This window comes from Poecilia reticulata, chromosome 16 (genome assembly GCF_904066995.2).
Source record: "Poecilia reticulata chromosome 16, P_reticulata-male-v2, whole genome shotgun sequence".
Taxonomy (NCBI): Eukaryota; Metazoa; Chordata; class Actinopteri; order Cyprinodontiformes; family Poeciliidae; genus Poecilia; species Poecilia reticulata.
In genome coordinates this window covers 897,115-912,303 of record NC_088845.1, presented here as the reverse complement: position 1 = coordinate 912,303, position 15,189 = coordinate 897,115, and the positions used below count along the sequence as shown (strand labels likewise).

Genomic DNA, 15,189 nt, shown 5'->3' with positions numbered 1-15,189 from the left:
TCCCTGAGGCCCTGGTACTTCTCCAAGTTCTCTTCTACAAAATGGGACTCACCCTGAATGGTTAACTGAAGGGCGCACAATCCTGATACAGAAGGAACCCTCGAAGGGTTCAGTCCCATCCAGCTATCGGCCAATAACCTGTCTCTTTACAACATGGAAGCTCATGTCAGGCATCATAGCGGCTAAGATAAGCGGGCACATGGATAAATGCATGAGCAAGGAACAGAAGGGCATCAGCATAAATAGCAGAGGAGCCAAACACCAACTCCTTGTAGACCACACAGTTGCCCGAGACTGCAAAACCCGACACACCAACCTGTGTACCGCTTGGATTGATTACAAGAAAGCCTATGACTCAATGCCACACACTTGGATCATTGAATGCTTAGAGATGTACAACATCAATAGAACTCTAAGAGCCTTCATTGCAAACTCGATGGGGCTGTGGAAAACCACCCTTGAAGCCAACTGCAAACCACTTGCACAAGTGTCCATCAAATGTGGCCAAGGAGATGCTCTGTCCCCACTGCTGTTCTGCATAGGCCTGAACCCTCTCAGCCAAATCATCAACAAGACTTCCTACGGATACCGACTCAAGAATGGGGCCACGATCAGTCACCTCCTCTACATGGATGACATGACCAAGAGCGAGCGAGACATCGACTCACTGATCCACACCACCAGGATCTACAGCACTGACATTGGGATGTCATTCGGACTAGAGAAGTGTGGTCGGATGGTTACAAAGAGAGGGAAGGTCGCCCACACAGAAGGGGTCTCACTCCCAGAAGGAACAATAGCAGACATAGAGCACAGCTACAAGTACCTGGGAATACTACAAGCAAATGGCAACCTCGATGAGGTCACAAGGAAAGGAGCCACAGCCAAATACCTCCAATGAATAAGGCAAGTCCTGAGAAGCCAGCTCAATGGCAAGAACAAGATCCATGCAATAAACAGCTATGCCTTACCAGTAATCAGATACCCTGCTGGAATAATTAGCTGGCCAATGGAAGAGATGAAGGCCACGGATGTTAAGACTAGGAAGCTACTAACCATGCATGGAGGATTCCACCCCAAATCCAGCACCCTGAGACTGTACACGAGCCGTAAGGAAGGAGGCAGAGGACTAGTGAGTGTGAGAGCCACTGTCCAGGATGAAACATCCAAGATCCATAAATACATCAAGGACAAAGCCTCAACGGACGATGTGCTCAGCGAATGTCTCAGGCAATGGGGAACAGAAGACGAGGTGCTGGAAGTACCATCATGGGAGGACAAGCCCCTACATGGGATGTACCATCGACAAATAACTGAAGTGGCTGATGTCAGGAAAACCTACCAATGGCTGGAGAAAGCTGGACTCAAGGACAGCACAGAGGCTCTCATCCTGGCCGCCCAGGAACAGGCCCTAAACACCAGAGAGGCTCAGATCTACCACACCAGACAAGACCCAAGGTGTAGGTTGTGCAAGGAGGCCCCTGAGACAGTCCAGCACATAACAGCAGGGTGCAAGATGCTGGCAGGGAAAGCATACATGGAACGACATAACCAAGCGGCGGGCATAGAGTACAGGAACATCTGTGCAGAATATGGACTGGAAGCCCCGAGATCAAAGTGGGGAAAAACCCCCAAAAGTGGTGGAGAATGACCGAGCTAAGATCCTGTGGGACTTCCAGATCCAGACAGACAAGATGGTGATGGAGAACCAACCGGACATTGTGGTGGTGGATAAAGAACAGAGGAAAGCCGTTGTGGTGGATGTAGCAATACCAAGTGATACAACATCAGGAAAAAGGAGCATGAGAAATTGGAGATATATATATATATATATATATATATATATATATATATATATATATATATATATATATAGACACACAAATTAATACCTAATAGTGTGTATTAGGCTACACATATTTACATGCACACACGTATATACATAATGTCTTTGTAGGTTTTGTTCATGTTTTCCAGCCGAGGAGTTGCAGCCTAGAGATTCATCAGTGCAGTGAATCCGTCTCCTTAAAGACTTTTCCATCTTCTTCCTCACATCATGTCTTTATGAAACCTTCAAAACTAAAATGGGAGCTATCTTACTTTAGACGGAGTGAAAGAATTACATATAAATAACAGTCTTTGCCACCTTGTGTCACATAATCTAAATCAATGTTGGGGAATAATTACAACATTTTAAGTTTTCCTAAATCTCGATAAGTCTTCATAGCTGAACCTGGTATTACACCGAGTGCTGTAGCTAACATTAGCTGGTATTTTGCCGGTGGATATAAATATAGTTTAGTAATATTTTATTCACAAAACATAAACAGTAATATGTCCATCTTTCTTGTTATCCCCAGAGATCTCACGTCAATAGTCTGTCGATCTAAACAAAAATATCCGGCTCCGCTGGTCCTCAGCCAGCAGGCCTCATCCTCACCGCCTGCATTCTGCATGAAAATGGGCTGGACATTCACCGGCACTGCAGGAGAATCGGTCTGAAACTGAAACGCTGACAGAATAAATGCTCATTTTGCAGTGGATCAATCTGAGGTCCGATGTCAGACTGAGTCACTGAAAGGCTCTGCTGGATGTAGATCATTATCAGCTAAAGGACCAGATCACGACTCCGTCACTGAACAGAATGAGATGTTGATCTGCAGCAGCGTCTTCACATCAAGAAGGCTGCTGCTGGAGTTCTGACTAAAACCAGGGAGATGGAAACACCACCCAGTTCTACACCTCCCAGATCTACACGACTCAGCTCTACACCACCCAGTTCTACACCTCCCAGATCTACACGAATCAGTTCTACACCACCCAGTTCTACACCTCCCAGATCTACACCACCCAGATCTACACCTCCCAGATCTACACCACCCAGTTCTACACCTCCCAGATCTACACGACTCAGCTCTACACCACCCAGTTCTACACCTCCCAGATCTACACCACCCAGCTCTACACCACCCAGTTCTACACCTCCCAGATCTACACGAATCAGTTCTACACCACCCAGATCTACACCACCCAGATCTACACCTCCCAGATCTACACGACTCAGCTCTACACCACCCAGATCTACACCACCCAGATCTACACCACCCAGTTCTACACCTCCCAGATCTACACGACTCAGATCTACACCACCCAGATCTACACCACCCAGATCTACACCACCCAGATCTACACCACCCAGTTCTACACCTCCCAGATCTACACCACCCAGTTCTACACCTCCCAGATCTACACGAATCAGTTCTACACCACCCAGTTCTACACCTCCCAGATCTACACCACCCAGTTCTACACCTCCCAGATCTACACGACTCAGATCTACACCACCCAGTTCTACACCACCCAGATCTACACGACTCAGCTCTACACCACCCAGTTCTACACCTCCCAGATCTACACGACTCAGATCTACACCACCCAGTTCTACACCACCCAGATCTACACGACTCAGCTCTACACCACCCAGTTCTACACCTCCCAGATCTACACGACTCAGATCTACACCACCCAGTTCTACACCACCCAGATCTACACCACCCAGTTCTACACCTCCCAGATCTACACGACTCAGTTGTACACCACCCAGTTCTACACCTCCCAGATCTACACGACTCAGTTCTACACCTCCCAGATCTACACGACTCAGTTGTACACCACCCAGATCTACACCACCCATATCTACATGACCCAGATCTACACCACCCAATTCTACACCACCCAGATCTACACCTCCCAGATCTACACCACCATTCTACATGACCCAGTTCTACACCACCCAGTTCTACACGACCCAATTCTACACCACCCAGATCTACACCACCATTCTACATGACCCAGTTCTACACCACCCAGTTCTACACGACCCAATTCTACACCACCCAGTTCTACACCTCCCAGATTTACACGACCCAGTTCTACACATCCCAGATCTACACCACCCAGTTCTACACCACCCAGTTCTACACCTCCCAGTTCTACACGACCCAGTTCTACACATCCCAGATCTACACCACCCAGTTCTACACCACCCAGTTCTACACGACCCAGTTCTACACCACCCAGTTCTACACGACCCAATTCTACACCACCCAGTTCTACACCTCCCAGATTTACACCACCCAATTATACACCACCCAGTTCTACACATCCCAGATCTACAGCACCCAGATCTACACGACCCAGATCTACACGACTCAGTTCTACACCACCCAGATTTACACCACCCAATTCTACACCACCCAGTTCTACACCACCCAATTCTACACCACCCAGTTCTACACCACCCAGATCTACAGTCCTTTACTGAGAGAAGAGACTTTGAACTACTGCTGGTGTTGAGAATAAATAATTCTGTGTTTTGATTCTATACCTGTTAGCTAGTTGCTAAGCTAAAGCTAAGCTAAACCTAAAGGAAATGACATGTTCGGAAATGTAAATGAGCTCAGCTAAGGGATGACACACTGGGGACTCTTTTAGGGCGTAGCTTAGATGGAGGCTAACAAAGGAGATCATAAACCCATCAGGGATGCCATTTTGTCTGTTAGCTCTTAAAGTAGCAGGTTATAATGGACCAGCTGTATTTAGGTATTAATAAATGAAATTCATGAATTCAACTGACTGACTCTTTAACCTGATACATCAAGAACTCAGCATGGAGAACGGATGATTCTCTACATAGTATAAATCTCTGATCTGCTGCTGCTGGATCAATCTACTGGTTCTGGCACCAAACATGGAGAAAGAGCATTCAGCTTCTATGTACCACAAATCTGGAACAAACTTGCAGAAAACTGAAAAAGTGTTGAAACATTGAGCTCCTTATATCCAGACTGAAAACCCAACCGGCTGGAGCTGTTTTGATTAATAATAACTGGAACAGTAGTTGTCGTGGTCTGGATTAGAGTTTTTATGGCTTCTCTTTATTTTGCCACTGAAATATAATGTGTTTCTGCAGTTTGTTGTGTTTTTTATGTAAGGCACTCTAAGCTGAAATGCTCGTGGTTCAGGCTGCAGTTTCTTGGGAGTCCAGCAGGGGGCAGTGGTTTGACTGCTTCTTCTTCTTCCTTAGAAAAGAAGAGCAGCTGACGTCATTTCCAGCGGAGGGAACTCAACCCGGAAAAGGGTGTTGGCTGAAGGAGAGGAAGAACCAGAACCAGACCCAGACCCGAATCCTGAGCTGCATCTTGACCCGGACTCGGAATTGGACCGGAACCTCGACCAGCTGAGACCTGGGACACTGTAGCAATCCACACAGCCGCCCGCAGTTTGATCCGGAGCGCTCGGCTAGCCGCTAATAGCTAACATTCCGGTAAGTTCGAAGGCAGCGCAGTGGGCTGGGGTTCTGGAGGTTCTGTTGAGGCCTCTGCTCCAGAACCAGCTGTCTGACCCAACCAGGGACCGATCACTTAATTAGAACTTAAAGGAGTCGGATCAGACGGGACAGGAAGTTACGTCAGCTTAACGGTTCTCTCGTTAAAGTTTTGATCACCGCAGGTTTAGATCCTGAGGGGCCCCGAATGTCTGAATGTGTTTCTGGGGCCCCCCAGACATCCAGGACCTGATCCAAAGCGTATTCTGAGCTGCTCACCGGTTCTAATGGATGACGGCTCGGTTCTGCTGGTCCAGAAGAACTTGGGCAGTGCAGAGACCTTTGGAAGATAAGCGGCACATTGAACAAGACCTTAAAACACCCATACTAATCAATAATCTAATTGATTGATTAGAGACTGAAGCTGTGAAACAGACCAGAGGAGAGAAGGTCAAAGGTTATGAAATAAGAACAGTTGATGATATTTTCCTAATTAAGCCCTAATAATATCTATTTAAGCTCCAGAGCAACTTGACCGTTTTATAGACCGAAAGGCTCAGAGGGGTTAACTCTACATCCGTTTTCTATGTTTGCACCTCAGATCTAGAATTATAAGGCTGAGATATCAAGGCAAAGAAAACTCAGTAGCTGCTGGTAGGGGCCTCCAGGGGCCCCTCCAGACATCCAGGGGCCTCCAGACATCCAGGGGCCCCTCCAGACATCCAGGGGCCTCCAGACATCCAGGGGCCCCTCCAGACATCCAGGGGCCCCTCCAGACATCCAGGGGCCCCTCCAGACATCCAGGGGCCCCTCCAGACATCCAGGGGCCTCCAGACATCCAGGGGCCCCTCTAGACATCCAGGGGCCTCCAGACATCCAGGGGCCCCTCCAGACATCCAGGGGCCCCTCCAGACATCCAGGGGCCTCCAGACATCCAGGGGCCCCTCCAGACATCCAGGGGCCCCTCCAGACATCCAGGGGCCCCTCCAGACATCCAGGGGCCTCCAGACATCCAGGGGCCCCTCTAGACATCCAGGGGCCTCCAGACATCCAGGGGCCTCTAGACATCCAGGGGCCCCTCCAGACATCCAGGGTCCAGACATCCAGGGGCCCCTCTAGACATCCAGGGGCCTCCAGACATCCAGGGGCCCCTCCAGACATCCAGGGGCCCCTCTAGACATCCAGGGGCCTCCAGACATCCAGGGGCCCCTCCAGACATCCAGGGGCCCTATAAATGGTTGAATTGTAACAGTAACCCTAAACCTGTTGCATTCATTTATTGACAATGTTATTTAATGCGTTGAGCCGAATTTCTTTAAAAAATAACACATTTAAGATTAATTAGGACGTTTACTTTGTAAAAATGCTAAGAATCATCTTAATAGTTGGCTGTTGTGTTACCATGGCTACAACATGGTGTAATCTTTGTGTTTGAGCTGGTTTATTCATAAATACATCACAGCAAATGACCAATAATCAGTGATTGATTTTAACCTGGTGCCCCAGAGACTTCACTAAATATATATTTAAACATGTTATTCATGCTGAGCGGCTAAATCATGATTCTGTCTAAGCCTCATATAACCTGGGGCCCCATGAAGAGCCGCTAAGCTGTGTCTCTGTGAGGGATCTCCATGGAATTTTTCCAGCTATTGTGAGATTTTTCTAACTTCAACATCTGACCCACTTTTTTATTCAAAACAAGTTTATGTTGGAAAAAAAAAGTCTTGCCTTGATGGAGGGCGGCGATCCGCCCCCCCTCCTCGCCACGGTGTCTGGGCCCCATCGGACCGAGGGCAGCCAGACTCTTATTTAGCTAAATCATGTGTTGAGAGCCACAGGCCTGACACTAAATTATTTTAAACACAAATAAATGAATAAATAGAAAAACTAAAACAAAACGGCACTAAGGGCATCTAGAAGGGGCTTTTTGTCTGCCCCCCTCTGCCCCCCTCTGAACCACAGACTGAAGCTCCGGCCGGAGCCAGAAGTTTACATACACCTGTCTGACATCCCACCGGAACCAAAACAGTTTTTTGGTCAGAATCACCAGAATCGTTGCCGTTTCCTGAAAGCCTCAGTGATGAGAGATAATCTCAGAGATTATTATTATTAATGTCTTCAGGATCAGAAGTTTACATGCAGAAGAAAATCATGGAGCTGATTCAGTTCTTTGAATAGTTGCCAGTCTGGCTCATTCTGGGAACTAGTTCATCTGACTGGGAACTGTTCAGGATGAACAGGTTCTGTTCGTGCTGTTTCCTCTCGACCAATCGGCTGCTGTGTCTCTGCAGGAGGGGAAGATGAGTGGCGGGATGAACAGCATCGATGCAGTGAAGAAGAAGATCAAGGTTCTGCAGGAGCAGGCGGAGGAGGCGGAGGAGCGGGCGGAGCAGCTGCAGCGGGAGGTGGAGAAGGAGAAGAGGACCAGGGAGGAGGTATGCACTCCGGTATTCAAGACGACTAGTGTCTAGTTGGGTCACCCCAACATCACCAAGTCTCCTTAAAGGCAGAGTCTCTGAGATCAGTTCTTAAAGATATACTCAGTGTTTTCAGCACAGCTGATCTGACTGTCCAGGAACGACCCAGGTATTTAAAATGTGCCACAGTTTCAACAGGTTGGCCATCGAGAGAAACTGGAACCACTTTAAGGTCTTTAGATCATTTAATTAGCTCTACATTCTTAAGAGAATGAAAAATTAATAAAAAATAAAGACTTTGCGGTATTCTAATTTAGTAATGTAATTATATTAACTGTGTTACCACCCCACACCACTAGAGGCAGCACCAACCCCGAAAAGATGCGACTAAGCAGCAGATTTAGAAGTTCACTGAAAGCTACAGAATGTGGTAAAAACTGTGAGGTTTGCTGAAGTAAATAAAGACACAAGTTCAAATCCCTGCTGAGAGAGGAGAGTACATTGCTTTGCTCTGATTGGCTAAGCAATGTAACGTGATCCTCTGATTGGCTAAGCAATGTAACGTGATCCTCTGATTGGCTAAGCAATGTAACGTCATCACGACTTTACACAAGTGTGTCTTTACCTCCTAAACCTTCTAGATTAGTGAACCTTTCTGAGTGGTTCTGTTGGAACCTGGAGATTCTGACCTCATCAGGTTGACTGGCGTACCTGTCCAGGTCCTCCACCAGGCTGTGTGTGTGTGCTTGTATTCCTGCATCTAGAGGACCACTTACACCACTGCCACCCACTAGAGGAGGTCAAAGGGGACAATGAGGACCTCCCCAGATTTTCTGGAAGGACCTGGTTAGAACCAGGTCCTGACCCTTGACCCTGGGCTCTCACCTCTTATCCTGCTCTCTGTCTTGCAGGCGGAGGGAGAGGTGACGTCTCTGAGCCGGCGGCTGCAACTCAGCGAGGAGAACCTGGACCGGGTCCAGGAGCGTTTGGCTGCCGCACTGCGCAAGCTGGACGAGGTGGAGAAGGTTGCTGATGAGAGCGAGAGGTCAGTGACCCTAGGTCCACCTGTAGCAGGTGATGGAGAGGAAGAGGAACTCATCTTCATCACCTGTTGCTGTCATTCTCACCTAGGGCCAGGCAATAAATAAATAACAAAATCTATCACAATAGACATGTGATCAATATCAATAGATAATACATCTGAGGTTGACTATGAGATAATATATTTGATTAGAGGTGTGCCGATCGATCGGCCACCGATCATAATCGGCTGATTTCCGTGAAAAAGTGTATGATCGGTGATCGGCAATCATTGGCTCTTGGTGCCGATCACCTGCATCTCATTTCTCAGCCTGCCTGTGCAGCTGGTCTCCTCTTTCCTTCACTCTGCAAACGCGCAGCAACAAATCCTGAGCATGTGGAACTATAACTATGACGCACTGAGTGAATGGGGACGTTTACGTGTCCCGCCAAAGAAATGCCTCATGAGTGAAGCAGGTCAAAATGCATCAACATATTATTTTACTGATTGTAGGTTTTTCAGTTGTTGTTTTTTGACTGAATAGCTGCTGCATTTTGCCTGCAAATATTTTGTAATTTATGTCTAAATTAGGTGAATTTATTGCCAGATCACATAGCAGTTTTTATACCTAAAGCAAAAAATTAACAGTCAATCCAGGTGATCGGTATCAGAATCGGTAGCAAAAAACCTGATTGGAGCATCGCTAACCCTACCCTATACATATTCAATAATTTTACTGAACTCTAATCCAGAACCTCACAGCATTCTGGGAAATGTAGGCAGAGGAAAGGCTTTAGCTCAACCTCTCACGGTTAGCAAAGTTAGCCAGCTAAGCTAGCTTTGTGGCATCAACTAGCTCAGTCTTAAGTCGCCTAGCAACAAACTGTTGAGTAACTTGCACAGTAGCAGATTCAGGTTTCGTCACTGAGCCCCATAACTGCTTAGAAATTAAAAAAACAACAGCGTGGAAAAACCTGGAAAGGTCGTGCCATCTGTGTAGCCGGTTTTCAGTTATAAACAAAACAAAAATCGATATTTATTGATATTGACTGATATGAAACGATTGCATCAGCTATATCACCTAGCCCTGCCTCTAGCAGACAGAAACACCTGGACAGTGTCTTTATGACCCCCCACCTGTCTGACCCCCCACAGAGGCATGAAGGTGATCGAGAACCGGGCTCTGAAGGACGAGGAGAAGATGGAGCACCTGGAGGTCCAGCTGAGGGAGGCCAAGCTGATCGCTGAGGAGGCCGACCGTAAATATGAGGAGGTACCTGATTGGTCGGCTGGTAGTCACGTCCACACATGGTGACATCATCACATCAAACCCAGACTAGCTAACCCAGAGTAAATCAGGGCTAACCTTAACTCTTTTCCAACAGCATTAGTTTCTGGTCAGGACTTCCCTTCACAAATCCACATTTACAACTAGAATAAACTTTTAGAATGATTTTTCTCTTTTCTGACTAGAGAATAATTATTCTGTCCATTTAGCATAAACTCACCGCTTCTGGTTTCAGTTCTTTGGGTCGTGTGTTGCAGCATTATCCAGGTCTGCTGGAGGTTCCTTTTGTCCGTTTCTCTCTCGCTACACTAGCTGGAGGATTAAAAAGCAGTTTGATAAAATTGACTGGCAGCGAATCAGAAAGATGAAAATGCAAATCACATTTCAATAAATTATTGTTATTATTTTAAGGTTTTGTTGGCTCTAGTGGTATTTTTTTTATAGTTAATTGACAAGAAAGTTGGTAATGAGAGATGGGGGAAGACGTGGCAAAGGTTGCCAGGCCGGGAATCGAACCTGCGACAGCGTCGAGGACTAAGGCCTCCATACATGGGTTAACCCCTGCGCCACCACAGCACACACCCAGTAAATTATTTTCATAGATGTTTTATAACAATAACCTAACGATTATATATTATGATCCGCATGGTAGTAAAAGGTGGTCAGAGTAACTAAACATTTTCCATCAGCCCTTCAAAATGTTTTTCATTTTCCATTGATGCTCATTTACTGTTTTAAGTTACTAAAATCTGTGTAAAACATTATAACTACGTCCTGGCAGGACCTGAGCTGTCAGTGATGGACTCCCAGCTGCTGCGCATGCGTGGTGTTGGATCCGCCCGACGGGTTGAGACTAGCTAGTCACTTTGCGCTTTGCCATGGGAAAATATAAGTTTTCCCAACTTTGGCTCGATGATCCGAGATTCAAAGACTAGGAATGAGCGAAAGGCAAAAAAATCAAAGTTTGACCTGGAACGACGTGACGCTGATCAAACCACACCGACCGGATCAGCCGCCATTGATCAGCAGCGGCTTGAGGCTCCACCGTGGAGCAGATCCCCGTTTCACTGTTTGGTGCAACTTCAAACTGAAGCTCAGCTACAAGCTGAAGTTTTACCAGCGGCGCGTCGGGAGCTGCAGACGCTGCTAGCGTAGGTGAAATAACACCAGCTGCAGCGATGGAGGTTAATTTGTGGCGCTGTTTTTAAAAGGTGAACCATAGAGCAGTCGTTCAGCACAGAGGTCGGTTAGATCCTCCAATCAGAGCATCAAACCTTAAACACGTTTAATTAGCAAGTGTAAAAAGTATTTGGTAAACCACTGAGTAACTGATCATAACACCTGATTTCATATTCAAAATGTCCTCAGAAGTATTTACTGTTAATCTGTTAATGATTTGTTATTTAAATGATCATTTATATTATTTTGGCTGATATTATTATACATTAAATAAGCAGATAATCAAACCAACACAGTGACTAAAAGCACAATAAGAAACTAATAAAATGTTCTGCACCATATGAGCCTCAGGAGATGATTGAGGATGAAGAGTCTCTGATTTCTGGTTCTTCAGGTTCTGACGGGTCTGCGGTTCCTCTCCTGACCCATTGTCTGGTTTCACACTGAGCCACATTTTAATCGCCTGTGTTCGTCCTCACTGACACGTTCAGCCTGGGATTTATGTCTTCTCAGTCTGTAAGGACATGGAATCGGGTTGAAGACGTTTTAAAAGGACTCGGGTCGACAGCAGCTCACCGCGGCGGCGTAGTGTCCGTCTCTAGGCAACCACAACAGCGTCACTCCGTTCAGGGGTCCTTCAGCTCCCGCCATATGTGTGTGATCGGCGAGTCTATCAGACGTTTACAGAAATACGGAACAAATCGGTTCAGTACGGGACGGGTGGCAGCCCAGCGTAGAACGGTTCCAGGAACTAAATGAAACGACTCAAACCATTCGTACCCTCCTCCCCCCACTTTCCGTGTCGGCTAGCTACACGCAGACTCGTTGCCATAGCAACAAACGGCTCCACTATATGTATGAGGATCATAAAACCCACAAACATTCAGTCCGTAACGGTTTCATGTTTATTTTGGGTTATAAAATGATGGAGGTTGATTAGCTCACATTACATGATATTAATGTTTACCAGAAATCCTGTCAAAGTGCAGCTTTGACATCTGTTATCTACTCTCTACATTTACTGCTGCTGTCTTAACGGGATTTCTTTCTTTCCTCTGTCGGCCATTTTGCCTGGAACCATAGGTCGCTCGCAAGCTGGTGATGGTGGAGGGAGAACTGGAGCGGGCCGAGGACCGGGCCGAGCAGGCAGACAGGTGAACCCACTCACAACCATCAGTCCAGACCAACGACTCAGAACCACATCAGGGTCCAAATGCTGTGCTGAGTAGATCTGACCTTTGACCTCAGTGTGGTGCAACAGACTGAGCCAACAGGAACAGGCCTCATCATACTGAGCTGAAAGCAGCCAATCAGAGCAGCTCAGCAGGTTCTGATGGTTCTGATGGTTTGGACTGCTACATGAAGCTCAGCCCCTGATCTCTGATGTCACGCTGATGATGATGTCACTCAGACTAACATCCTCCATGTATTTGTACCTGTTTGTTCTCATGGAAACCACTGCATGTGTTGCTGCATCCCCACCTGTCTGTCTGTCTGACTCCTCTTTGCTCTGCCATCCGTCTCTCCATGTGTCCTCACCTGTCTCACATTACCTGTCTCTCGCTCGCCCATCTCTCTTTCTCTCTCGCCCATCTCTCAGTAAGGTCTGGAGGCTGGAGGAGCAGCTGAGGGGTTTCGACCAATCACTGAAGAGCCTGCAGGCGTCTGAGGACAAGGTACTGCAGGTCATGTGACCTCTCACCTGTCGGTCAGAGCGGGGAAGCTCCTCCTCCTCGCCTCCTGTTGCCTCCATGACCTCTGACCTTTACCTGCGCTTCAGCCCCTCCTCCACCCACTGCGCGCTCTAACACACACACACACACACCTTCCGGCAGGCCCCGCCCACACCTGTTTGACGCCATGTGTTCTCTGCAGTAAGTGTCGGCTGGTGGAGGAGGAGCTGAAAACCGTGTTCACCAGCGCCAAGTCTCTGGAGGCACAGGCGGAGAAGGTAGGAGGGGGGAGGAGCCTGATCACTGATCAGTTCATCGATAACCGCACCTGGAGGAGGTGGAGGTGTGTTCAGTGGCGGACAGAAAGTCAGACGTTTCAGTCTCCAGCTAACACTAACGACGGATAGAGTTGCTGGAAAGAGAGGTTAAACTGATCCGCTGACTCACCTGAGCTCCGACACCTGAACAGGTGAGCTCTGATTGGATGTTGTCTCTGTCTCACAGTACTCCAACAAGGAGGACCGCTACGAGGAAGAGATAAAAAATCTCAGCAACAAGCTGAAGGAGGTGAGCCGCATTTCAGCAGTTATCTACCTGTTAACTTGGTCAGTTAGCCTCTTCAGCACTTCCTGTTAGCTTCCTCAGCACTTCCTGTTAGCCTCCTCGGCACTTCCTGTTAGCTTCCTCAGCACTTCCTGTTGGCCTCTTCAGCACTTCCTGTTAGCTTCCTCAGCACTTCCTGTTAGCTTCCTCAGCACTTCCTGTTAGCTTCCTCAGCACTTCCTGTTAGCTTCCTCAGCACTTCCTGTTGGCCTCTTCAGCACTTCCTGTTAGCTTCCTCAGCACTTCCTGTTAGCTTCCTCAGAACTTCCTGTTAGTTTCCTCGGCACTTCCTGTTAGCCTCCTCGGCACTTCCTGTTAGCCTCCTCCGCACTTCCTGTTAGCTTCCTCGGCACTTCCTGTTAGCTTCCTCGGCACTTCCTGTTAGCCTCCTCGCCACTTCCTGTTAGCCTCCTCGGCACTTCCTGTTAGCCTCCTCGGCACTTCCTGTTAGCCTCCTCGGCACTTCCTGTTAGCCTCCTCGGCACTTCCTGTTAGCCTCCTCGGCACTTCTTGTTAGCCTCCTCGGCACTTCTTGTTAGCCTCCTCGGCACTTCCTGTTAGCCTCCTCGGCACTTCCTGTTAGCCTCCTCGGCACTTCCTGTTAGCCTCCTCAGCACTTCCTGTGTTCCAGGCGGAGACCAGAGCCGAGTTTGCCGAGCGCACGGTGGCCAAACTGGAGAAAACTATTGATGGCCTGGAAGGTGAGACTGGTCTGAGTGTTTTGGTGGTAATCTCTAATCAACAATCAATCAAATCAAATTAAGTAACTAATTGGTAATTTTATTTGTAAGTAATAGTTAATGAACTGTAATCATTAATTGATCTTAAATTAATCCTTAATTATTAATTGATTTTCAATTGATCCTTAATTGATCTGTAATTGTTAATTGATTCTTTATCATTAATTCGTAATTGATAAGTACCGGTAATCATTAATTGATGGGTAATCAATAACTGCCCGCCTCTTCTTGTTCCAGACGCTCTGACCTCGGCTAGAAACGCCAACATGGAGCTCCAGGCGACGCTGAACCAGACCATGGAGGAGCTCAACTCCTGCTGAAGCCCCTCCCACCGTGTCACCTGACAGAAAGCTCCTCCTCCTCCTTCCAGGGGACAGGTGGAGGTGGGCCGGGGGGTGTGGCCTCCTGTCTGGATAAATCCTGATGTCACACATTCCGCCTGTCACCTTTGACCCCATCCCCGTCACTAACCACTCACCCGCGTTTACGACTAATTCAGTGTTTTCTCTGAATGTTCAGTTTCCTTTGATAATTGATTTGTTAATTAGGGCCAAATATTATTTCAGCCAATAATGTTGGAGGGGCGTGGCTTCAGTGTGTGATCAGCCAATCATGGAAAGACATTCCACTGCCAAATATGGTGACCCAGGGGCCAATCAGCTCAAACGAAAGTGTTTTTACCTGGTGATGTCATCACTGTGATGATGTCACAATTCATTCTAATGACCCAAAGCAAAGATTTTATAAAATAAAACCACCGCATGTAAAAACTGATCGACTGGCTCATTGATTGCTGACCGGATGCTAATTATTGGAATTGTTCTATTGCAGCGAGTTTGAATATTAAGTTAATAACTGGTTCAGCACCAAGGACCTCTCCGTTTCCATGGAAACCTTGTTCCAAGTGGTTAGACTGGTCCCAGACCTGCAGAACCGGTC

General features: G+C 47.4%; 1 protein-coding gene across 2 annotated transcripts; it reads left to right on the top strand.

Annotated features, from left to right (window-relative positions):
- Positions 1–5,130: 5,130 nt before the first annotated feature.
- Positions 5,131–15,024, top strand: LOC103477449 (uncharacterized). Of its 2 annotated transcripts, none has more exons than XM_008430574.3 (9): positions 5,131–5,326; positions 7,621–7,764; positions 8,658–8,791; positions 9,923–10,040; positions 12,318–12,388; positions 12,835–12,910; positions 13,412–13,474; positions 14,142–14,211; positions 14,488–15,024. In XM_008430574.3, the coding sequence occupies exons 2-9, from the start codon at positions 7,630–7,632 to the stop codon at positions 14,568–14,570; spliced, it is 750 nt and encodes a 249-aa protein (XP_008428796.1). In that variant the 5' UTR covers positions 5,131–5,326; positions 7,621–7,629; the 3' UTR covers positions 14,571–15,024. The 2 variants fall into 2 exon arrangements, with proteins under 2 accessions (XP_008428796.1, XP_008428795.1); XM_008430573.3 differs by lacking the exon at positions 12,835–12,910 and adding an exon at positions 13,110–13,185 and having other exon boundaries at positions 5,134–5,326.
- The last annotated feature ends 165 nt before the right edge of the window (positions 15,025–15,189 follow it).

Bases quoted from the DNA above. Each gene is read 5' to 3' on its own strand.
- LOC103477449 (XM_008430574.3), top strand. From the start codon at position 7,630: ATGAGTGGCGGGATGAACAGCATCGATGCAGTGAAGAAGAAGATCAAG. The intron at 12,911-13,411 runs GTACTGCAGGTC...TCTGTCTCACAG, and splicing joins TGCAGGCGTCTGAGGACAAG to TACTCCAACAAGGAGGACCG. The intron at 13,475-14,141 runs GTGAGCCGCATT...CCTGTGTTCCAG, and splicing joins TCAGCAACAAGCTGAAGGAG to GCGGAGACCAGAGCCGAGTT.